This window comes from Diceros bicornis, chromosome X (genome assembly GCF_020826845.1).
Source record: "Diceros bicornis minor isolate mBicDic1 chromosome X, mDicBic1.mat.cur, whole genome shotgun sequence".
In the NCBI taxonomy this organism is placed as follows: Eukaryota; Metazoa; Chordata; class Mammalia; order Perissodactyla; family Rhinocerotidae; genus Diceros; species Diceros bicornis.
Genome location: NC_080781.1, coordinates 72,645,574 through 72,672,574, shown reverse-complemented (window position 1 = coordinate 72,672,574; position 27,001 = coordinate 72,645,574). Strand labels below are relative to the sequence as shown.

The 27,001-nt window shown below is 33.7% G+C and overlaps 1 protein-coding gene across 2 annotated transcripts in view; it reads left to right on the top strand.

Moving 5' to 3' along the window:
- The window catches only part of LOC131401181 (charged multivesicular body protein 1B2), a 33,213-nt gene extending 10,993 nt beyond the window's left edge, over positions 1-22,220 (top strand). The window contains exons 2-8 of one of the 2 annotated variants that reach the window (XM_058536249.1): positions 7,535-7,632; positions 12,491-12,637; positions 13,010-13,078; positions 13,159-13,266; positions 17,078-17,121; positions 19,567-19,639; positions 20,039-22,220. In XM_058536249.1, the coding sequence (XP_058392232.1) occupies positions 7,535-7,632; positions 12,491-12,637; positions 13,010-13,078; positions 13,159-13,266; positions 17,078-17,121; positions 19,567-19,639; positions 20,039-20,083 (584 nt within the window). In that variant the 3' untranslated portion in view covers positions 20,084-22,220. The remainder of the gene's footprint in view (positions 1-7,534; positions 7,633-12,490; positions 12,638-13,009; positions 13,079-13,158; positions 13,267-17,077; positions 17,122-19,566; positions 19,640-20,038) is intronic. The other variant, XM_058536250.1, reaches the window with a different exon arrangement.
- The last annotated feature ends 4,781 nt before the right edge of the window (positions 22,221-27,001 follow it).

Genomic DNA, 27,001 nt, shown 5'->3' with positions numbered 1-27,001 from the left:
CTATTCAGAGTTTTTTGTTGTTCCAAGTAAATTTTAGGATTCTATGTTCTATTTCCGTGAAAAATGGCATTGGAATTTTGAAAGGAAATGCATTGAATCTGTAGATTGCTTTATGTAATATGGACATTTGAAATGCTTTCTCTCCATCTATTGAGATCATCAAGTGATTTTTATTCTTCATTTTGTTAATGTGATGTACCAATATGTTGATTTATTTGCAGATGTTGAACCATCCTTGTATCCCTGGAATAAACCCCACTTGATCGTGGTGTATGACCTTTTTAATGTATTGTTGTATTTGATTTGCTAATATTTTGTTGAGGATTTTTGCATCTATGTTCATCAGTGATATTGTCCTGTAATTTCCTTTTTTTCTGTTGTCCTTGTCTAGTTTTGGTATCGGGGTAGTGTTGGCCTTGTAAAATGAGTTAGGAAGTGTCCCCTCCTCTTTAATTTTTTGAAAGAGTTTGAGATGTAGGTGTTAGGTCTTGTTTGAATGTTTGGTAGAATTCACCAGAGAAGCAGTCTGGTCTTGGACTTTTGTTTTTTGGGATGTTTTGTATTAGTGTTTCAATGTCCTTACAAGTTATCATTCTATTTATATTTTCTATTTCTTCTTGATTCAGTTTTGGGAGGTTGTATGAGTCTAAGAATTTATCCAAATCTTCGAGGTTATCCAATTTTTTGGCATATAGCATTTCATAGTATTCTCTTATAATCCTTTGTATTTCTGTGGTACCCATTGTCATTTCTCCTCTTCCATTTCTGATTTTATTTATTTGAGCCTTCTCTGTTTTTTTCTTACTTAGTCTAGCTAAAGATTATCAATTTTGTGTATCTTTTCAAAGAACCAGCTTAGTTTCATTGATCTTTTCTATTGTCTTCTCAGTCTCTATTTATTTCCACTCTGATTTTTATTGTTTCCTTCCTTCTACTGATGTTGGGCTTTGTTCTTCTTTTTCCTAGTTCTTTTAGGTATAGTGTAAACTTGTTTATTTGAGATTTTTCTTGTTTCTTAAGGAAGGCCTGTATTGCTATAAATTTCCCTCTTAGTACCACTTTTGCTGCATTCCATAAGTCTTGATATGTTGTGTTTTCATTTTCATTTCTCTCCAGGTATTTTTTGATTCCTCCTTTGATTTCTTCAGTGATCCAGTAATTGTTCAGTAGCATGTCATTTAGTCTTCATATATTTGTCACTTTTCCAGCCTCCTTCTTGTCGTTGATTTCTAGTTTGTTACCATTGTTGTGGGAAAAGATGCTTGATATGAATTCAGTCTTAAGTTTGTCGGGACTTGTCTTGCTTCACAGCATATGATCTGTCTTTGAGAATGTTCCCTGTGCACTTGAGAAGAATGTGTATTCTGCTGCTTTTGGATAGAATATTATATGCATCTGTTAAGTTCATCTTGTCTCATTTAAGGTAGATGTTTCCTCATTGGCTTTCTGTCTGAATGATCTATCCATTGATGTAAGTGGAGTACTGATGTCCCCTACTATTATTGTGTTGCTGTCAATTTCTCCCTTTAGATCTACTAGTAATTGCTTTATGTATTTTGGTGCTCCTATGTTAGGTGTATATATATTAATAAATGTTATGTTTTCTTGATGGATTTCCCCCTTTATCATTATATAATGTCCATCTTTGTCTCTTGTTAACTTTTTTGGCTTGGAGTCTATTTTGTCTGATATAAGTATAGCTATACCAGTTTTCTTTTGGTTGTGTTCTTTCAAAATGTGTTGAGATTGTCATCTGTATTTTCTTCTTTAATCTTCTAATTTGGTTAAAAAACATGGATAGTTTTTTTTAATGTTAACCATCCTTACATTTCTAGGATAAACCCATCATGAATATGAAGTACCTTTAATATTTGCTTAATTGCTAATATTTTGTTTAGTATTTTTGCTTCTCTGCTTATAAGTGAGTTTGGTCTGTAATTGTCCATTTACATATAGTATCCTTTTTTATTTGGGTATCAAAGTTGAGTGTTCCTTCTGTTTTCTATTCTTTGGAAGAGTTTGTATAAGATAGATATTACTTTTTTCTCAAATCATTGATATAATGTTCCAGTAAAACAATCTGGGCCTCTGTCGTTAATTAATTAATATTAATTTATATGTTAAAATGTTTTAACATTGAATCAGGAATTTAGAATTATTCGATTTTTTATTTAATTTTTAATTTGTTTTTATAATATTGTTCTAGGATTGTCCGTTTTGTCTAAAACTTCCAATTTATTGGCATAATGTTCATAATTTAAAATATCTCTACTGTGTCTGTAGTTATTTCTCCTTTTTCATTCCTACACTGTTTATGCCTTCTCTTTTTCCTTGATCAGTTTCTACAGAGATATGTGAATGTTATTAGTCTTTAAAGAGAACTCAACTCTGGACTTTTTTATCCTTTCTATTATATCTTTGTTTCTATGTTCTTCCTCTGAGATTTTTTGCTTTCCTTATGCTTCTTTGGGTTTATTCTGTACTTTTCCTAACTTTGTGAGATGAATGCTTATCATGTTAATTTTTAGCCTGCCTTCTTTTCTAATGTGAATTTTTAAGGCTAGAAAATTCCATCTGAATATGGCATTAACTTTGCATCCCACAAGCCACATTCCACTCATTTCATTGTCATTCAATTCTATTTTTTTAATTTTTCATTTTAATTTTTCTTCATTCCGTATGTAGGTAAAATGTTTTTTTAATTTCCAAATGTATATTTTAATAAACATTTTATCTTAGAACAGTTTTAGATTCTTACAGAAAACTTGTGAAGAGAATCCCCATATTAATTAATACATTCATTATTTAGTTGTGATTAGACTGCAAATTTTTCTGATATCTATTATTTCAAATTTGCTTTATGGCCCAGTGCATGATCGGTTTTCATATGTCTCATATGCTTAAAATGATGTGTATTCTCAAATTATTGGGTACAAGATTGGCTATAATTCTCTATATGTTTATTAAGTTAAGCTTTTTAATAGAGTTTCATAACTTCTATATTCTTACTTAGTTTTGTCAGTTACTGAGAGTGTTGTTACAATCTCCCAAGAGTGATAATTTTCTCTTTGTCAGTTTTGTAGACATATACACAATGACACTTTGACAATATATAGAGGTTCATGGAAATTTAGAATTATTTCATCCACTTGTGAATTTACTTTTTATCATTTTATAGTGACTTTTTTTAAATTCCTAATGCTGCTTTAGGAAATCTGATAGATCCTAATAAAGTTACATCGGCTTTTTTTAGGTATTTGTCTGTTATAACTTTTTCTGTCCTTTTACATCCAGACTTTCTGTCTTTATGTTTTAAAGTCCTGTTTAAAGCACATGGTTCTAATTTGTTTCATTATTTTTTTAATCCATCCTGACATTTTGAGGATGTTTCTATCCTTTTACAGTCATGTGCTGTATAACAACATTTCAGGCAGTGATGGACCTCATATACAATGGTTACAATGGTGGTCCCTTAAGATTAGTACCATATAGCTTAGGTGTGTAGTAGGGTATACATTCTAGGTTTGTGTAAGTACACCCTATGATGTTTGCACAACAACGAAGTTGCCTAATGATGCTTTTCTCAGAATGTATCCCCGCTGTTAAGTGATGCATTGACTGTATTTTATTATTTCTCTTGATCCTGTTTTCTCTGTGATTCACTTCTCTTTTGCTATCTTCTTTTGGATTTGTCAAGTAGTTCACCTCATTTTTTCCTCTACTATTTTGGAAGTTACATTCTATTTCCTTAGCAGTAACCTTCACATTTTAACATTCATAGTTAATTTATTATCTAAATAATCAGAAACTCTTTCCTTCTCCTGAATAATATAAAGATTTTTAAACATTTAATTTCAGTCATCTGTCTTACATGTTTTCATTATCTAGTTATGTTTCTTCTGCCTTTTTATCTCCAAAATTAGACATTACAATTATCTTATAGGTAGAATTTTTCTGGACTTACCCATGTGTTTACCAGTCTCTGTGCTCACTAAGCCTTTCATTATGTCAGTCCTAATTTTGTTTCTTACGAAATGCAGTCAGTCATCATTATTAAGTCGTCATTATTTGCAGATTCTGTATTTGCAAATTCACCTACTCACTAAAATCTATTTGTAACCTGAAAATCAGTCCTTGCTATGCTTTTAGTTTTAGGATCATTCACGGACATGCTCAGGCAGTGAAAAATTTGAGTGGCCAGAGGCACACATTCCCAGCTGAGGTTGAACAATGTGATGCTCTGCCTTCTTATTTCAGCTCTCAGTACTGTAAATAAGTATCTTTTTCACTTTCTATCTAGTGCCACAATTTTTGCATTTTTGTGCTTTTTGTTGGTGATTTTGCTGATCTCCAAGGGTAATGTTGAAGGGCTGTGTAGTGTTCCTAAGTGCAAAGCTATGATGTGCCTTATGGAGGATATATGTGTGTTAAATAAGCTTCTGTCAGACATAAGTTATAATGCTGTTGGCCATGAGTTCAATGTTAATAAATCAGCAATATATATTAAATAAGGTGTGTTAAAACAGAAATACACATAAAACAAGGTTATGTTTTGGTAGGTTGATGAAAATGTTATGAACAGAGGCTTGCGTTAATGTAACCCTGAATTTCCGTAGGAGCAATGGTTCCATACTTGCTAATTCACTGTTGGCAGTAACTTCATGAAATGTAACTACTGTGAATAATGTGAATTCACTGTACATACTTTGGAAGTTACTGTAGCATTTTGTCTGAAAATTCTGCTCAGTCTGATTTTACTTCTTTTGTAAGTAACCTGAATTTTCACTATGGCTTTTTTAAAGTTATTTTGGTCTCTGGTATTCTGGGGTTTACTATGATGTATCTAAGTGAGGATTTATTTTTATTTGTCCTGCTTGGGATTTTTTTTTTTTGTGCTTCCTGAATCTAAAGATTTTATATCTCTCATTACTCTCAGGCTTTATATCTTTGACTATAACCCTTAACACATTCTCTTTATTATGTCTTTATGAGATTCCAGATATTAGACCTTATTATTCTATTTTCTTTATCTCTTATCCTCTCTTTCATAGTAACCTTATTTTTTCACTCTAATCTTAATTCAGATCTATATTCAGTTTGCTAATTTTCTCCTCAGCTTTATGTAATTTTCTTTATCTACTTTGCTCCACACCTAGCTGTGAGTCAAGGCCCATAATGACCCTTAACATTGTCATCTCATCTTCCTTTGCCAGCCATGAGACTTTTTTTCTATCCCACCCTTATGATAATATTGTAGCCTTCAAGGGTTCTAGCTTTATTCAGAAAGTTCAGATCCAGCACCTTACCTTGTGTGGTCCCAATAAGGGGCTTTGGCTTCAGTGCTTCCCTACTACTGATATTTCCATTTTCTTCTTTGGTTCTGTCCCCTAAAAGGATTTTCCTTCCCTGTTTGCAAGCTGAGTTCTGTATTTAAAAGGACACTTGTAGTTTATTCAGTATTTTGAGGTGTTTTTCTAAATCTCTAGACTTCCATATTTATGGAAGTGGTTCTTGTCTTTTTAGGATAAAAGGGAAAAAAGCTTTATAGTGTTAAATGAACTTTTATAATGAATCTCCTATTGTTTTTTGGCCAGTATTTTATACCATGATCAACCTTAACTTAATATTGAATACAAATTGGCTATAATAGGCATTCAGCAGTCAGTCCTCAGTATTTGCAGTTTATAGTAAATTTCAAGTTTAAGGGAAGATGAAATAATTCTTCAAAAACAACAAAGAATATCTTATTTACATGAATTCATCTAAAATAATTGGTTTCTTAATTTAGCTTTTAACTATAGTGACTAAAATATCACTACAGAGACATTGATTCTATTTGGGAGATGATTTGGGAAATGAGAAACTATTTCTTGTCCTTTCTTTATTTCCATCTATATCAGTGATTCAGATTCTCAACACAGTTCAATTTTGCTCCCCTTTCCAGGTGATATTTGACAGTGTTTGGAGACATTTTAGGTTGTGGCAATTGGGGAGGGAGGGTGCTGGTATCATCTAGTGGTAATGGCCAGGGATGCTGATAAACTTCCTAGAATTCACAGGGCAGCCCCCACAACAAAGTATTATCTGGCCCAAAATATCAATAGTGCTTAGGTTGAGAAACCCTATTTATAAAAGGAGCTATAACTTTCTCAGTCACCTAGCTGAAATTGATAAATCTTACTTCTAAATGTAAAATATATTTTATATTAAAATTACCCAGAAATTCATACACATACTTATTTTCTTAACAATTCTAGGTGTATCTGTTGTTGATGAAAAATACTCAGGATAGCAAAGTCATCCCTTTCATTATCGATAAATCAGGTGTCAAATTAGAACCACGAAGCCATTGAGAGATGAACAAGGTAGCTTAATTTATGATTTAGTTTTGGTAAATAAAACAAGTCTTGTTTTCTGATAGTGATATAATCAATCCAAAAGTCAGCCTTTTAAACTATATGACGTATGTGTACCTTTCAAAAAAACTAACCCTACATCTTTTTTGTAGGTGTCCTGAAGAAATACAGAATCAAGTTTTAAAAAAGTAGATTTTACCTTTTGCTAAAGGGCAGAAAACATACAGAATCTTCCTAACTAGTGATTTAATCATGGTACAAACCAGTTGGTTTTGAAATAATCTACATTGCTTTGTCATGTTCATGTGCATATACATCTTATTTGTGAAAGATTTGTGGTATTGCTCATTGTGGTCTTATTGAACAGAGCACTTTTCTTCCCATTTTTTTTTAATTTAAAATTTTTAATCTTACAATAGTTTTAGACTTAATGAAAAATTGCAAAAATAGTACAGAGAGTTCTTTTATACCCTTTACCAAGCTTCTCCTAATGTTAACATCTTACATAACTATAATATAATTATCAACATCACTACAGTATTATTAACTAAACTACAGATGTTACTTAATTTCACAAGTTTTTCCACTAATGTCCTTTTTTCTGTTCCAGGATCCACTCCAGGATCCCACATTGCATTTAGTCGGCATGTCTCCTTAGTATTCTCCATTCTGTGACAGTTCTTCAGTCTTTCTTTGCTTTTCATGAACTTGACACTTGAAGAGTACACTGGTCAGTTATATTGTATAATGTCTCTCAGTTCAGTACTGTCTGATGTTTACTCTTGAGTAGACTGAGGTTATGTTTTTGGCAACAATACCATAGAAATGATGCTATACCCTTCTTAATTCATCATTTCAGAAGGTAAGTGATGTTGAAATGTCTCATTACTGGTGATGTTATCCTTGGTAAGGTGGTGTCTGCCATGTTTTTCTACTTTAAAGTTGCTATTTTTTCCCTTCATAATTAATAAATATCTTTCTTGCCATTAATTTAATTGAGTTTTTAATGGAAAACAAATGTGGAAGAGATAAAAATTGTTTTCTTTCCTCAAACCCTTTGTGAAGAGTTGGTTTAAATACCATAATCTTATGTGATAACTTTTATAATTTAACACCTTGTTTGCAGGTAGTTAGGTTGGGAAATGACTTTTTTGAATAGCCTTAACATATATTTTCAGAACACCTATTTAACTTGAAGTTTGCTGCAAAAGAACTTAATAGGAATGCCAAGAAATGTGATAAAGAAGAAAAGGCTGAAAAGGCCAAGATTAAAAAAGTAAGCAATTTTTAATATTTTTACTTTTTCTTAAACTCATGAAATGAGCACAATTAATCATGGAAGAGTGGTTAATTGTTTCAGTTTATTTTACATTGAAGAAAGATTGCTGGCTTTACCATTCTAAAGCAAATATCTATTTAAATAAATTATTTATTATCCAACATAGTTAATAATGACTCTTTTTTGTTTATTACTATTGGTATGTGTAAGTATGGCTCACAAGACAGAGTGTAACTGTTCTGTTACCTTACTGTTCTGTTACCTACATCTAAAGACTGTCTTTTGGTTTGTAGCCAAAAGACTCTTACTGAGAAGTATAAAGCCTATTACTGAGAAGTATAAAGCCTATATGTAAGAATAATATTTAATGTTTGTTGGCCCCTTTTTAATTTTTACAGTCTCTAAAGTTTTATATCTAAACAGTGCATAGCATTAATGTACATTGTGGTTTGTGTATTGTGTATTTGCTAGGAGGATTCACAGGACTCAGCATAGTGTTGTAATCATGTCTATGATGTATTACACTAAAAGGATACAAAGCAAAATCAACAAAGGGAATAGACATATGGGGCAAAGTCTGGAGGAGTCCAAGCTCAAGCTTCCAAGAGTTCTCTCATAGTGGAGTCACACAGGGCAAGCTTAATTACTCTAGCAACAAATTATGACAAGATGTGTGAACTGTTATGTACCAGGGAAGTTCTCCTGCACCCAGGAGTCCAAGGCTTTTATTGGTAGTCATGGCATCCTCTGCCTAACACACACTAAAATTCCAGACTCCCAGAAGGAAATTTGGTACTTAGCATAAACACCACATTGTTTGTACCAATAGTATAAGCAGAGTGAGCCACTCTTAACAGTTCTGCAGATGGTGGGAACCTGCCCTGAATCCAAGTTCCTGGATCCCAGCCAATTGCCAAACTTGCAAGTAGACTTTTCTAATGATAGAGTCTGCACGTGTTATTTATATACCTATTTTTAATATTTTATTACCTTAGTTATTCACATCTGTTGTAATAGCATATATCCAATCCTTAAATTGAGTCACTTTGGGTATTTTGTCTCTACCCTTAAAAGGGAAAACTTTAAGGGAAGAAAACTTCCAGAAAATGAGATGGAAGTAGTTAGGCTGAATTAGAAGAAAAAATAAACTTAGAAATGATGGATTAGGATTATCCTTTTTTAAAAAACATAAGCCCAACTAATGCAAGGAAAGAGAAAGCATGAAAATATTTTTGGTCTAATATTTCTGTATATTGAGATTAGAAATAACGTAAAAATGATTTTTGAGGTTTCAAATGTCAGGAAAGCACAGCAGTATTAAAATGTGCGAAATCCTAACAAACAAAAGTCCAGGACCAGATGCTTTCACTGGTGAATTATACCAAGCATTTAAAGAATTAATAGCAATCCGTCTCAATCTCTTCCAAAAGATAAAAGAGGAGGGAACACTTCCAAACTCATTTTATGTGGCCAGCATTACCCTAATACCAAACCAGACAAGGAAACTACAAGAAAAGAAAATTACAGGCCAACATCGCTGATGAACATAGATGCAAAAATCCTCAACAAAATATTAGCAAACCAAATTCAACAATACAGTAAAAGGTTCATACACCATGATCAAGTGGGATTTATTCCAGGGATGCAAGGATGGTTCAATATCCGCAAATCCATCAATGCAATACACCACATTAACAAAATGAAGGATAAAAATTCTAAGATCATCTCAATAGCTGCAGAAAAAACATTTGACAAAATTCAACATCCATTCATGATAACAACTCTCAACAGAGTGGCTACAGAAGGAATGTACCTCAACATAATAAAGGCAATAAGTGACAAGCCCACCGCTGTCATCATACTTAACAGTGAAAAGATCAAAGCTTTTCTGCTAAGATCAGGAAAAAGACATTGATGCACACTCTTGCTACTTTTATTTAACATAGTATTGGAAGTCCTAGCCAGAGCAATTAGGCAAGAAAAATAAATAAAGGCATCCAAATTGGAAAGGAAAAAGTAAAACTGTCACTATTTGCAGATGACATGATATATATAGAAAATCCTAAAGATGCCACCAGAAAACTGTTAGAACTAATAAACAAATTCAGTAAAGTTGGAGGATATAAAATCCATATACAAAAATCAGTTGTTTTTATACACTAATAACAACCTATAAGAAAGAAATTAAGAAAACAATCTCATTTACAATTGCATAAAAAAATAAAATACCTAGGGATAAATTTAACCAAGGAGTTGAAAGACCTATACACTGAAAACTATAAGATGTTGTTGAAAGAAATTGAACAAGACATAAATGAAAGATATTCCATGCTTATGGAGTGGATAATTAATATTTTTAAAATGTCCATACTACCTGAAGCAATCTACAGATTCAGTGCAATCCCTATGAAAATTCCAAAGGCATTTTTCACAGAAATAGAAAAAACAGTTCAAAAATTGGTATGGAACCGCAAAAGGTCCTGAATATCCAAAGTAATCTTGAGATAGAACACAGCTGGAGACTTCATGCTTCTTAATTACAAAATATATTACAAAGCTTTAGTGTGCAAAACTGTATGGTCTTGGCATAAAAACAGATACATAGATCAATGGAACAGAATATAGAGCCCAGAAATAAACCCATGCATAGATGGTCACTTAATTTATGACAAAGGATCCAAGAATATACAATGGGGAAAGGACAGTCTCTTCAATAAATGATGTTGGGAAAATTGGACAGAATGAAACTGGACCACTATCTTACACCATGCACAATAATTATCTGAAAATGGATTAAAGACTTGAACATAAGACCTGAAATCATAAAACTCCTAGAAGAAAACATAGGCAGTAAGCTCCTTGACATTGGTCTTGTCGATGCTTTTTTTGGATTTGATACTAAAAGCAAAGGCAACAAAGGCAAAAATAAACAAGTGGGGCTACATCAAACTAAAAAGCTTCGGCACAGCAAAGGAAACTGTCAACAAAATGAAAAGGCAGCCTACGGAATGGGAGAAAATATTTGCAAATCATATATCTGATAAAGGGTTAATATCCAAATTATATAAAGAACTCATACAACTCAATAGCAAAAAAAGAAACATTCTGATTTAAAAATGGGTACAGGATCTGAATAGACATTTATCCAAAAAAGACAAACAGATGACCAACAGGTACATGAAAAGGTTCTCAACATCACTCATCATTAGGGAAATGCATATCAAAACCATAATTAAGTATCACCTCACACCTGTTTGAATGGCTAGTATCAATCAACCAAGACAAGAAATAAGTGTTGGAGAGGATGTGGAGAAAAGGGAACCCTTGTGTACTGTTTGGGGGAATGTAAATTGGTGCAGCCACTGTGAAAAACAGTATGGAGCTTTCTCAAAAAATTAAAAATAGAACTACCTTTTGATTCAGCAATTCCATTTCTGGGTATTTATCCAAAGGAAACGAAAACACTAACTCATAAAGATATTGCACTGCCATGTTCATTGCAGCATTATTTGCAGTAGCCAGGATGTGGAAACAATGTAAGTGTCCATCGATGGATGAATAGAAAAGGAAAATGTGGAATATATTAAAAGATGGCATATTATTCAGCCATAAAAAAAGAAGGAAATCCTGCCATTTGCAACAACATGGATGGACCTTGAGGGCATTATGCTAAGTGAAATAAGTCAGACAAAGAAAAGCAAATTTCATATGATCTCACTTATATGTGGAATCTAAAAAAAAAAAAAAAAAACTCATAGATAAAGAGAAAAGATTGGTGGTTGCCAGAGATGGGTAGTTGGGAGTGAGTGAAATTGGAGAAGGTGGTCAGAAGGTACAAACTTACAGTTATAAAATAAATAAGTCCTGGGGATGTAATGTATAGCATGGTTATATATGTGGTTATATACATATAATGTACATTATAGTTAATAATACTGTATTGTATATTTGAAAGTTGCTAAGAGAGTAGATCTTAAAAATTCTCATCACAAGCATAAAAAAAATTTTAACTGTGGTTATGGATGTTAACTAGAACAAAAAATCTTGGGAAGTGTGCGAGGTTGCAGGTACTAGTATATTTATCATATTGGTGTTTATATTATTGAAGAATTGGAAACAAATATCCAGCAATCAGGGATCTTAATTGATCCATGTTCTCAAAATTCAGTCACTTCCATACCTTCTTGGTTTTTCTCTAGTGGAGGACCATCTGAACTATTTAATATTTTTCTTTAAATTGACTTTTAACTTAAGCCCTGGCCAAAGCTATGATGACAGGAAAAGCATGGATCTGTGCTAATTACATCATTTCAAGTATACGTTTAAATAAATTCATAATTAAAATGAAGATATGTATCAGTAGTGTTTGTACCACACATGAGGAAAGCCCTGGTTAGTGGTACATCCATACAACACAGACTTTAGAGATGATGATGTACTTATATATTTATTGACTTTACAAGATGGCTTTTTTAAAGTATTAGGTGAAAAAACTATGCTCTATACATGCACTTTTGTAATAAATAAATTTATATTGTAATAATTAGGTTTATGTGCTTGGAATACTAACAGTGGTAATGGCTCAGTGATGTGATTATGGGAAATTTTTTAAACTTTATATTCTAATTTCTTAAAATATTAATGAGCATATATGTTCTCATCATAATTTAAAAGTTAACTATAAATTTTTATTTTCTAAAAAAAATCTTAAAATCTCTTAAATATTATTAAAAATAAGTTAATTTGGCGTTGTTTTCCTCTGTTTAAAATATCCGTACTTTTGCTCCCTTTCTTCGCCAATATTTACCTTTGCTTTTTGTCTTTACTTTGTCTTCTTTTGCTCTGTTTAAAACAGGCCATTCAGAAAGGCAATACAGAAGTTGCAAGAATACATGCTGAGAATGCAATCCGCCAGAAGAACCAAGCAATTAATTTTTTAAGAATGAGTGCTAGGGTTGATGCTGTGGCAGCCAGAGTTCAGACTGCAGTAACAATGGGCAAGGTAAGGCTTAATATCTGTAAATAATAGAAACTTGTGATTTAAGTTTAATGAGAGTATTAAGAGTTGTTAGAAATCTAAATCTATTGCAAGGTGCTACAGGGTGCTGGTAAAGGCCTTTATGGGCAGGAGAGACACAGTCAAAGTGCTTAGTGAGGAAAATGATTCTGGCATTGGATTTTAGACTAAGGTCTAATTAAGTTATCTTCCAATGAATAAAAGATAGTCAGTGCCTAGACCAGAAATACATATTATATTTTTCTGTTAAGGAAGGGGTAGATAAATTTCATTAGTTGATCTATAAGTAATATATTTAAGAGACTACTAAATTTTGAGATTACTTATATACTTATTCTTTTTTTATACTTCCAATAGGTAACCAAGTCCATGGCAGGTGTAGTTAAATCTATGGATGCTACATTGAGGAGTATGAACCTTGAAAAGGTAAAAAAAAAAAAATTATTTGGTGTTCAGATAGCATCTTTTCAGTGTAAGTTTTTCTATGACTATATTTCTTTTTACAGATTTCTGCCCTGATGGACAAATTTGAACACCAGTTTGAAACACTGGATGTTCAAACACAACAAATGGAAGACACAATGAGTAGCACTACAACCCTAACAACACCACAAGTAAGAATGGTTTCTGTACTTAGAATAACTTTTTGAAATTACCCAACGTCAAAATATAATGGCTTTGTGAGCCTAAATCATCTCTAGAATGCGAAGTAAACACGGCATATCCCTAAAATGCAACTAGAAAGTTATGCTCTGCCCCTGGATTCCTGAGGACATGTTGGAAGATGACATTCCCTATCATGTTTTGAAGTTCTAAGAAATATACTAGGTCACATGTCTAGAGAGTCTTGAACTTGGTATTCTGCCTTGCTGCCAGTGGTCCTTATTGATGAAGGCATTGCACTGGAGGTTCACTGAGGCCAATGAGTATTAGCTATTATCCTAAGCCTCAGCTAATTCATCTCATTGCAAATATTCTTCTCCTTCCTATCTACTCTTTTGGTGTGTTATTTATGCACAAATCACAGGTGAACAAATAGTCAATTACAAGCTAAGTTATTTTTCAGAAAACTAGGATGTTTTCTAACCCTGCAACTTAGGCAGAGATGTGCTACAGGGAAAATTAAAATTTTAAACTAGTTTACATGACACATGAGCCAGAAGTAAAGTTTTGTGAAATTTAAATATTCAGATAGAAAATTATCACTCTTCTCTTTGATCCCAGCACCTATCACATGGTTAATCAAATGAACAAAGAGCCACTACTTTGGATGCTAATTTGGAAAAATTATAATTTACAAAATAGGTCAGGAAGAAATCAACAACCATCCATCAAAATTTTGCTGCAGATAACTTTTCACGAAGAGGTAAATAATAAGAGAACATGCTTTTATTCAGGTTTTAGTGTTAAGAAGAAAGAAAGAATTCATGTGTATGTCTTAAAGTGAGCATATATTTAGCCATTACTTTTTTACATCCTCAAGAATGTAAAAAAGTGCTTGCTTCCCAAAGTGTGGTGCAGTTATCAGGAACATCTGTATCATCTGGGTGCTTATTAGGAATGCAGAAATTCAGACCCCATTTACAGGCATACTGAATCAGAATCATTTTAACAAGATTCTCAGGTGATTTTTATGCACCAAGTTTGAGTAGCACTGTCCTACAGTTTCTGATTCTTATTCAAGCACCTTAGGTGATCCCCAGGTGATTTAATGATCAGTCAAGTTTAGGAAATACAAGTGAATTAGAAAGAGGACTTGAAGTCAGGACACTTGGATTTCTAATCCCTACACTGCCACTAATTAGCTTTGGGACCTTCAGATACCCACTACCCTGGGCCTCAGTTTCCTTAGCTATAAAATGTAGAAGTTGGGTTTGATGATATCTAAATGCCTTGTAGTTATGAAAAATCTTGAGATTCATTCACCCAACGTTTGCTGAGCACCTTCTCTTGTTTCAGGTATTGTGCTAGGTGCTGGGGACATTCAAATATATATAAACATTCTTCATAAAAAATCAACCAGGGGCCGGCTCCGTGGCTTGGCGGTTAAGTGCAGGCGCTCTGATGCTGGCGGCCCAGGTTCGGATCCCGGGCACGCCCCAAGGCACCACTTCTCCGTCCAACGCAAGGCCGAGTCCCACGTACAGCAACTAGAACGATGTGAACCTATGACATACAACTATCTACTGGGGCTTTGAGGGGAAAAAAATGAATAAATAAAATCTTTAAAAAAAAAAATCAACCAAAACTTACAGAAAATCACTTACAACAGAAATGGAGAGAGATCTGGTTGAACACACTTAGTTGTCCAAATTCTCATATCCTGCTAATGAGTAATTAGAATTTAAATTGGCATATCCACTTTGGAAAAGCAATTTGGTAATATCTAGTCTGTTCTTAACATAGGAGGCAGAGTGATCTTGTTAAAACAAGGCAGATCATGTCACTCTTCTGCTTAAAACCCTTCAGTGGCTCCACATCTCCCTCAAAATAAAGCCAAATTCTTTACAAAGGCCGATAATGCTTTATAGGATCTGCCTCACCCTGCCCCTCTGACCTTATCTACTATTATTGCTCATCACTGTACTCAGGCACTTGGCCTCCTTTTTATTTCTCAAACACACCAAGTATATTTCTGCCTCAAAGCCATTTCACTTGCGGTTTCCTCTGCCTTAATGTTCTTCCTCAGCCTTGCAGACATCCTCATTGCTCACTCCCCCACCTCCTTCAGTTCTTTGTTTAAATGTCATTTTCTCAGTTAGGTCTTTCCTGACTCTTCTACTTAAAAGTACATCAACAGCACACCCACCATGCCTATACTCCCTATCTACCATCCCTGCTTTATTGTTCTCCATAGTACATGATATCACCTTCTAATATACCATATAATTTTTTAAAAATTTTATTTGCCCCCCCTTTCACATGCACACGCTAGAATGTAAGGTTAATGAAGGCAAGGATTTTTATCATTTTTCTTCATTGATGCATCCCTAGCACTTAAGACAATATCTGACATAAAGTAGGTGCTCAATTAATATTTTTCAAATAAATTAGAGTATATGAAAATGCATGTAACCTATAACCTACTTCTATTTCCAAATTTATACACAAAGAAACCCCTACTTGTGTGTATAAAGATACTTATACATGAGAATGTTGATTGCACCATTGTCTATAATCAGGAGAAATTAGGGGAAAAAGTCTAAATGTCCAGAAATAAAATGGATAAATAAAATTGAGTGTATTTCTATACTGCAGTATTATGCAGGAGTGAAAGTGAATGAATTAGATCTCTAGATCTCAATATAATTAGATCTTATAAGGTTGAATGAGAAAAGCAAGTTGTAGAATAGTGTACATAATATAAATACCATTTAAGTAAATTTTAAAATCACAAATAATGCTATTTATATATGAAGTAAAGACAACAAAATGTAAATGCACATAAGTATTTGATGTATTATTTTCTGAACTTTTCTGTATTTTGGAAATATTTTTAAGGTGAATGAAAGAGAACAAGAGAACTAAAGCCCAAGAGCTTGGTTAGTGATTTGCTTAAAATCATACACCTTGTTAATGATAGAGTTGGGACTATGTCTTAGAACTCCCACCTGAATGTCCAAAATATTTTAAACAACTAAGTTGAAAACAAGAGTTTTTTTTGATTAGTCAGACTCGAGTCCCTGAGAACTCCTGTACTGTAGTAAAATCTCAATATTTATATTTTAATCATCTCTAGATATTTTTTGAAGAATAATCCTTAATATCAAATTTTCATCAACTAGCAGAAAGAAAAAGTATGATTAATCTAAAATTTAAATCTATTATTCTTTAAATACAAGCAAAGTGGGTTAGAACAGAGCTTTATAAATTGGTTCGCTCTGTTAAAGAGAGCTACATTACTCAGATTCAAATTATGTGTGAATATCGCTGCTAATATTTTTCACAAACCTCATAGTTTAAGGCTTTATAATTTAACATTATTCAGAAATAAATCATTTTATGAAATAATTCAGCTCCCTCTGGTGGTAAAAAAATATTTTTTTAAGAAAAGCTTTTTTTAAAAAATTGTAGACCAGTTCTCCTTTTTTTTGTTTTTCGATGAGGAAAATTAGCTCTGAGCTAACATCTGTTGCCAATCCTCCTCTTTGTGCTGAGGAAGATTGGCCCTGGGCTAACATTCGTGCCCATCCTCCTCTACTTTATATGTGGGACGCCTGCCACAGCATGGCCTGATAAGCCGTGCATAGGTCCACGCCCAGGATCCAAACCCACGAACCCCCTGCTGCTGAAGCGGAGTGCACGAATTTAACCACTATGCTACCGGGCTGGCCTCCAGTTCTCCTTTTTAAAGCAAAATCAGAAACAAAAAACACCCAAAAAGCAAATGCCATTAAAATATAAGTTTTCATTTTCTTATTCTAGAACCAAGTGGATATGCTGCTTCAAGAAATGGCAGATGAAGCTGGGTAAGAAATTATTCAGGTGCTTTTGGATAATCTTGATTTAATATCTAGAGATCCTAAAATTATGTGATGTGCATAAAAATATTGGTCTTTACCAACAATGGTCAATTAGGTTTTTAACCCTAGAATTTAGTGTTAGAGGCCCTTTGGAACAGTCCATTCAGCTCTTTGCCATGCTCATAAAAAATGTAACTTTGTTCAAATCATCCTGATAGTTTCTTAAAAATTTCTGGAGATACATTCATTTAGTGTGTGATAAGAAATGGAGGAAGGTGATTGAGGGAGGTGGGAGTGTTTAAACATTTCCTCAATACCTTCTGTGTTCAGCATATATGAAAAGTTTGGAATTTTTTTTAAGGGATCTTCCAAAAGAATTCTGCTGTGATCAGACGATTAAGTCTTACGCCCTGTTTGAGTCCTGCAAACTGAGCCATATGTGCAGAATGTCCAAGGAGTTCAAAAGATGGCAACATTGCATCATTGCCGATGGTCATTTGTTTTTTAAAAAAGTAAATAATTGACACCCTTTGTGGTACTGCTGTTCGAAATAGGGTGTCTGTTAATGGGCTGCTTATTTCATGCTCTTCATGTTTGAAGATAATGACTTGACCATAATAATGTCTGTGCTACACAAGTCATGTTATATCAGTATTCTTTGGTATATTATTTAGCTAAGGAGAAAATTGTAGGAAAGAATAAAAATATATTTTTTCAAAGATAAAGATGAAAACTGGGTTATACTAAAGTTTTATACTTTCTCTTCAGAGGTAGAGTAATTTGAAATAGGGTTCATGTACTCTATTCTTTTCTCCTTGAAAGAGAAAATTTGAAGACATTTAGAAAATGAAGTTGATGAATACTATTCTAGTGTCTAAACTAATACCTGATTAGAGTGAACAATTTATCAGCTCTTTAGATCACTAAAGTATCATTAGTAAATTAAAACCCAGGTTAATAAATCAGGTTTGCAATATTTGAGAACAGGGCTGGAAGTTAGGTTGTACACTATTTTGCTTTAGTATCCTGATGTAGCCCACATACCAACAGGGAGGTAGCAAGAAAGGTGATTTTTGCTAAGTATTATAAAAGAGACCACGGCATTGTGTGTCAGAAGACTCCATCTTAGTAATATGAGGCTAAAGACTTGTTTCTGTTTTTACCAAAGACAAAATAAGAAGATTGGGCTTGAAAATACTGCAAGGGAAGTCTTGTAAAATGAATATCACCACATTACAGTCTTGTGGAACCTCAGTGGAAATCAAGTTCAGTAGACAACTTTTTGATAAGATTTAGAGCAGGATTTCTCACCCTTGACACTATTGACATTTTGGGCTAGATAATCCTGGAGGCTGTCCCAGGCATTGTAGGATGTTTAGCTGCATCCCTGGCCTCTACCCACAAGATAGTAGTAACACCCGTCACCCCAGTTGTGACAGCCAAAAATGCCTTCAGACATTTCCAAATGTTCCTTGGGGGTGGTGGGCCAAAATCGAGAGAGATTAGTTATATCAATAATGGGTGGTGACTGGAGCAGTAGAAACAGGTAGAACAACTGATGGCAAAATACTGATGCCCATCCTTATAGATGTTTAAGTATCCGAATTCTTTTTGAGTTTGTGATTCCCTCAACAAAATTTTAGTATAGCATATATTTACCTTTTAAATAACAATCTGTCTATGGAATCTCCTAATGACTGGTAAAGTTATTATATTCCCTGTAGTGTTTTCAAACTAGAATTAGCTTTAGCATACACTGGTCTAGAGATAGGCAGAAAGGCCAGTTTATATCCTAGAGGAGTAGTTATAATGGAGATTAAAATCACAGGCCTTAGAGGTTGACAAGCCTGGGTTCAGAACCTGTCTATCACTAGGGTCATCCTGGACAAGTGTACTTAACTTTTCTAAACCTCAGTTGTATGGGTGGATGCAAGTAATGATTCCTACTAAAGGTAGCTCAGGAGCTAGACACTGACCTTGAAGTTAGCTCAAATGTTAGATATGGATCCTAAGGCTACATTTATCTAGTCTGGTTTATCTGTTTTGGCATATTAATTTTCCTTCCCAGTAGGAGACATATAGTAATCTCCAGTAAATTGAATACATTGGATGACCATTGTTTTGGTCTTTTGTTCAGATGACCAGATCATTTTCCTGTCTTTTATTAGTTTTTCTATCATAAACTTATCGTCCACGTGGGTCATCATTAGGGCTCAACAAAAACACTTTAAAATTAGTAAATTCATGTATCCTAAGGTGGACACTCAGAATATATTTAAGTTCTATTTACATTTATAAATTTGGACCAGTTTTATTTTTATTTAAATTAAGGTAAATGGTATGTGGAATATTCAAATTTGCAATAAACCTATTTTATTGCTTATTATAATTAGATAAGGAGGAAAATGCCTATATTAACATTCATTTATGCTAATTATTTTTAAATTGTAGCCTTGATCTCAATATGGAACTACCACAGGGTCAGACAGGTTCTGTTGGCACAAGTGTTGCTTCTACAGAACAGGTAGAGGTTTGATTTTATCTTGATTAGTATGAACTTTATGTATGAATTAAATATATATTATATGTATTTATATATACTTTATTATTTTATAGAGTATTTCTCTACTATAATATGACATCATAAATTAGCAAAATGTGATTAGCCTTTAATTCCGTAATGATGGACATTTTCTATTTGCATGCACATTTCATTTAGAAATTGAATTTGCTCCCCTTCATAGCTTCTGCTCTATTAAGCTCTTCATTTATTCTGAGATGTTTAAAAAGTAAACTGTAAATGTTGGTTTTTGTGTACATTTTTGAGCCAAGATTTTAAATTTTATTTAAAATGAGGGCTATTTAAAATATTAGTGATTTATATTTGTCACAGCTTGTGACTTTTAAAATTTGCTTTCTCCAGGATGAACTATCACAGAGACTTGCTCGTCTACGTGATCAAGTGTAATTTAAAGAACTCGTGTTTTTGTTTACTTCACTTGCTTCTGAAATACTTTGTGTGTATATATAGATAAATTGCACTCCACTTACACTAAGAACACCATATATTACAGAATGCTTAAACAGTATTTGTATATAATGCTTTCTTTTGCCTTTCTGTACTTTCCGATACTTGAAGATATTTCAGAGAGTTTCCACCTTGACAGATTTTACAGTTTTGTATACTGTGTTGAAAAGTATGAGGGACATTTTTTTTTGTAGTTGTCTTTGACTAAGCTAGCCTTAGCTTATTGTATATGAAACATCGTTCTCAAAAATTACATCAAAAATCTAGCACCAAAGTACTACAGGAAATAGTACTTTATACAGAATAAAGTATAGAATAAAGGTTTTGGTTTCTTTTTAATTCAAAGCAGTTTGAAATATCTGTCTGCATACACATGTGATGTGTGAAAATAAAAGAAGGGAAAACGTGTTTACTTAATATGTTTACATAACCAAAACACCTCATTTAGCATCATACAATGGGCAGTGCCATTTTTTGTGTTTTATGTTTGTGTTTGTTTTTGCTATTCAAGCAGAAATGCAGTTGACTTTTAATCTATATTCATTAGCTTTTAAATTTAGATTATTATTGGAATTTTTACCCAGGAATCTAATGACTATTATTTTAATTCTTTAAATTTAAAAAAAAATTCATTGATAATTTTCCCATATAACCAGTAAAAATCTGCAACATTAAAGAAATTAAGGTTTACTCATTTTTTACATTTTCTTTTTGCTAAATATCACTGTTGCTAAGACTCTCAGAGAAAGTTAACCTTTCATACTTTCAAATGAAATTGAAACACATTTTTAATGATTCTCCTATTTCTACTCAACCCTTGTTAGGCTGTATTTTAAAAGGAGATTAAGTTGCATGGCCTCAATATCATTTTCATTTTCCATAGGATTGTTGATTGGTTTTTGAGAATCTTGGCCTATTTTTTTAAACCAACCAACAAAAAATATCAACAAAGAAAACAAAATTGAACCAACTCAAATTACAACTACTATAAGTCCTGGTTAAATGTGTTCATTCTTTTATCTTAAATAACAACTCTTTAATAACTGGAAGAAATGAAGTAGAAACAAATAAGTTGGAATAAAATGTTTTATCCAGCCATGTGAATAACTTCCAGTTCAGTGGAAGTTGGGAGCACAACATAGGGCATAGAGGGAAAGAAAAGTCATAAAGTTGTAGAGAAGACTAGACTCTGGAAGGCCAGGATCTGTGGGGAAAAGCATTTGATGACCAGCTGTACTACTTGCCATCTCCTCAGGCATATCTATATTTTACCCAACTAAAATGAACAAATTAACATGTACCTGCAATTTTCTGCTATAATGGTCTCAAATGTGGAGAAGTGACCAAGTTATATTTTAGCAAGTATACTACTAATCTAGGTTACGTAGGTAAGGTGTTTTTCCTTACTTCATGATTGATCTATGAAATAATTCCAATATTTCATAAAGTTCTATTGAAGAGTAGATCTGTAGGGAAATCCTTTCATTGTAAGTCATGAAGGCATTCAAAGTGCAATTATGGAGAATCTTTTTTGCTGAGTATTCACCGTTCATACATGAGATTTCCTACTGTAAATGAGAGCATATATAAATGAAGATTATTTTCACTGGTTAATGAAATGAGAAATTATTCTTTTGCTAAGTTTGGGTTCAACCTGTTGAATTTTCTTGGTACTTGACTATATGTTGTGACCTCAATGTGGTAATCTTCCATTTTGTTTATAATTGATGCTTTATCCTTTCTACTTAAAGGGTAAATTTATTTGTTTGTATTGGAACATTCTGAGGAGCCATAGAAGAAATTATTACAGACTAAAATATCTATGAAATAGTTTTCTTATTTTGTGTTAGTGGGAATTGTAGCTTTTGTTCTTTTGACTTGAATAAAAATTGTTAAATTGTGAATACAGCTTACTTAAATCTAGAAATATAAGTGATTCTGATCTAAAGATAACTGCTCGTAGTTTTATTTAACAGACATATCAGATTGGTCTTGTAAAAATATTGTTCTCTGATAGACACCAAGTTGTACTTTTGGATTCATCTATTGTCTTGTAATAAAAATTTATTTCTTACAATTTGTTTTTAGACCAATATCCCCACAACCTGTGAACTCGTGTTAGTATAAATTACATTTCTAATTTGATAAGTCATTCGATAATTGAAAAGTAACACATCAGACTATACTATCATGAAAGCTAGACATCATAGCACCTTTTATTTACCTTCAGTTTTAGTTCCCTATCAATCTAATTTTCTCCTGATATTTTTCCTGAGTATTTGATTTATATCATTTGGTAGAATGTATAAAGTCAAATGCTCCAGAACATTTTGCTGCACTTTCATCCTTTAGACAATGTGGCTATTATTTAAAGAAGTCTTAAAATGCACCCCTGACAAAAATTATACCCCTGCTCCTATGCCTCGATGCCTATAATCTTTGACCTTCCTGTGAACCATCTTAGGTAAGCATTATGGGCTAGATTATTTTACCTGGTTAATTTATTACCAATCATTGTTACAGAGAGGAAACAGGAATAGGAGATAGAACAGATGATATGGTAAGATAAGAAGATGAGTTTGCTTTATAGTTTAGAGAGATGGGAAAAGAACCTCTGGATGAATTATCTGAAGAGAATCTAAGGGTACTAGTTATAAAGAAAATAAGATGAAAATGATTGATAGAGTGCCCAAGACAATCTTAGCCTAATTTTCTGTGGATTAACTGAAGTTAGTAGATAACAGCTCCAAGATAAAGTCTTAAATTGGCTGTAGCATAGACTGTAGAGGAAAAAGCTCTGGATCTGATCGATAGTGATTGATGTGGGTTTCTAGCCCTATGTCTGATACTAACTTCTAACTTGGATAATTCTCTTACACCGTTCTGGGCCTTAGATTCCCTTTCTACAAATCTTTTCAGAGTACATTGGTTGTGTAAATTGAAATTAGTTGCTGTAGTACAGTACATTCCTACCATTCTTTTCTGTTTTCTACCATTCCCCCAAAAGAATTCAAAGCGCAGTATTATGATGTTATAGGTCTTAGAATCTTTTGTCTCAGAGACCTAGAGAACATCTAGTCCACCCCACCACTCATTTTATGGAAGAGGAGACCAGAGAGATTCAGATCCACCAGATTTGATCTACTATGTGTTAGGAACGGTTCTGGGTACTTTGATATATTGTGGTTTATTTAATCCTCAAAAGAATCCTGTGAGCAGGTGGATGACTTATCTCCATTTTTAGAGAACAGGAAACTATGCTGATAGTTTAAGTAGATTGCAAAGATTCATACAGCTACTAAAAAACAGAGCTGGGATTTTATTACAAATATGTCTCACTTCAAATCCAGTGCTCATAGCACTGTACTAGAACCTGGATTCTAACTGGAATTATAAGTCTTGTTATACCTCATCCACATTCTATTCCCACTATATAGTTTTCTGAATTTGTTGCTGAGACAGACAGTGAAAGCTACTAATCAAATTCTTGACCTGGGGGTAGTTCATCCCAAGACACAGGTGTTGAGCAGAGTGTTTCTAGGTGAGGATTGGTTCTTTTTTCCTCAGAGTGAGCTATCAGAAAAATAAGACTTTATTCCGATTTGGAAATCATAGCTGTTTTTCCATAAGTTAACAAATGGAATCAATTTGTTACAAAGTTAACCAAGTTATATTCATACTCAAGATTTTCTTTTTCCACACTGGAAAATGCTCCCAAGCTAAAAGATATATTGGTAAAAATAATTCAACTGAAATTGCAAAAATAAAATCTATCCAACCTACTGATGATACTGTCTATATTCCTGTAAATATACTTCTCTACTGTAGTAGCAAATAAATGACTAATGTCTGCCAGACAGCTAAAAGCCTTCTAGCCTTCAGTTAAAAAAATCAAAATAGAATGTTAAAGGAAAATTTATGCCTAGTAAAATAAATTACTTGTTCTGTTTTATGTTTGGTCTCAAATTTAGTAAGGGAAGGCAAAAAGTCTTCATTTAATATGTTGCTTGGTCACTAAAATAAAGTTGGGTCCCATGTTCCAAATGATGGTTCATAAAATGAACTCTGTATCTGTTTCTTAGAAATCTTACTCAAACTTGATCATGCCAGAGCTTGACATGTTTAACTTTTCCTTTATGAAAATGACATGAAATCATTGAGAGGAAAAAGATTAAAAATTTTGGAAAACGTTACTGCACAGTAATTTTATGTCAATTCCATAAAGGGATTTGGATGTTGAAGTAATACAATAATTAACAAGGACTTTATATATATTTTGATCATTTCTTTAGATTCAGTCCAACATAAAATCTAACAACCATTCTGGGGTTGAATGAAAGATGTGATGGAGGATGCTTTTCCAGGTAATGGGAAGAAAAGCAAGATTCCCAATTACTAAAATCTGTAGAGATTTACCAGCTCAATATGCTTTTTTGAGGCCCTCCAGGTGGAATTGCCTATTTACAGAAGAAAGAAAATTGAATCCAAAGCCAAATTCATTATTCCCATTCGTGTTGCACCACTGTAAGCTTCATAAAGAATGGGCGTTACTTAGCTAGGGTGAGGATGGCTACACCATCCCACTTGCAAGGGACCTGAAATTATCTTGCTTCCTTTTAACTGACCAAGAAGGCCTGGACCTATGGTAAAACCTTCCTATTGCTATAAATCTCCAAATAGAACCATACCTGAGCCACCTCAATTCTTCTGAGGCTGGGTGTGAGGGTAGAGAGTGAGAAAGAGGTTCAGAATAGTAACCCTCGTTGAAGTAGGAACTTTACACATTAAATATTTATTCAGCACTTACTATGCACAAAGCCCAAACTTGTTTTCACTATACTGCCCAGATGTTTGATGATTCAAAATGTTTAAAGATTTTGTTTTTGAGGGAAGGAAGGCGATAACCAACATATATTAAGTACCAGTTGTATAGCTATGCACTATTTTTACCTGAGTTACTTCATTTACTCCTGCCAACAACTTCATGAGGTGAATATAATCCCATTTTACAGATAAGAAAACTGAAACTCAGGCTGTTACTTGTCCCAAGTAATTATAATAATAGTTAACACATTTTGAACACTTGCTCTATGCCAAGCACTATTCTAAATGTTTCGCATGTATTAACTCTTTTAATCCTGACAACTTCCATTTTATAGATGAAGATTAGTAAGTGGCAGGGCTGAAATTCACACCAAAATATTTAAATTCTTTCTGGTTGCAAGGAACCCAGATAAGCTCAGATCATGTCGGCTAAAGAAGATTTATTATAAAGATATGTAGAGAAATACAAGATCAAGACACCGTTTTGATAACCACACAACCAGTCCTCATAGAAAACTGAAATGTTTACATACTCAGGATACAATAGTAGCTCTAGTAGTCTGACAAGAGAGATGGATTATCAATACCTCTAATATAACTTCCCCTCAGAAACTATCTTTTGCTCCTGCCTCTAATGTTAGAGCATTGCAGTGATGTAATGATGACCATTATCAACTTACTCTACCTGTTTCTGCTGCTCCAGTAAGCACCATTGCCATAACAAATCTCTTTCTATTTTCCATGCCCCTAATCCCCCTCCCTCATCACCAAATTCAAGAGAGGATCTGATGGGCTCAGCCAGTCATCATCCCATTAGGCCCCCTGCTAGGGGAAGTTCTCCTGCTAGACTGTCTCATAGCCAGTTGAAAAGCCCATTATATGCACAGAGTGGGATGGTGACCTAAGGATAAGAAGGAAGCCCTCAGAAGAGTACAGTGAGCATGGGAAACACCTTAAATGCTCTGTCTTGTACATTGACCCCTAAACACATATATGATTATATATGTCACCTCTTTTATTATGGTGTACTAATATTTTTATGGCACTGGGTCCTTACACCTTTTCCATTATCTTGATAGTAGAGTACTGAAATCCTAGATCAGGCCCAGAAGGCATAAGTTTGTTTCCAGTGTCCCAGCTTTCCTTGTAATACCCACTGCCCTACTTTCAGCACCCTCCCTCTCATCATGTGTCAGAGCCCATTGCTTTCCTGAGAAGGAATTAACACATTGAGCACTTACTATGTACCAAGCATGTCACAAACATCTCTCTTAATTCTCACAACAGTCCCATAAAGTGAGATGTTATCCCCGTTTTACAATAGGCTGGGCCTGAGGCTCAGGGAAGTGAAATGACTTAGTTGGAGTCGCAGAGCTAGGATGAGAGAGCCCAGATTTAATCTCAAGTCTGTTTAAATCCAAAGCCCATGGTGTTTACCCTCTGCCAAACTGTCTCTGAAAAGGAGGCATCTGCGAAACTCACTTTGCGAAATCTGCAAAAGAATTTGGATTTTAGGTAATAAAATCTACCATTTTTCTTTAACATTTCTTATGTGTGGAGCACTGTGCTAAGCACTTACTAAATGTTATCTTTTTAATCATGGACAACATACATCCGAGGAAGGTACTATTTTTTACCCATTTTTTACAAATGAGGAAACTGAACTTAAGAGAAATTAAGCAACTTGCCTAGGATAAAGAGTACGTGGCTGAGTCCCAGTTGGAACCTTGGCTCTTAATCACTAGATGCACTACTTTCCATTTTAAGGCCGTAGGAAGAGGGCAATGCTTAACATAAGCACTGCAAGTAGAATTTGAGGCATGATTGCAAGGCTTACAAGAAGATATTTATTTTTTAATGGGAGATTATAGTGCATCTATTTATAAGGTTATCCCTGTCTGAAGCACTCCTCTTCTTGCTTTTGTGGAGATAAACATTTTAAAAACAGGCTCTCTGTTACCCACCTGCCCAACTCCATGCCCTAAATTAAGCCCCAATGGAACAATGGAACTACTCTTGATGCCCACGTTATGC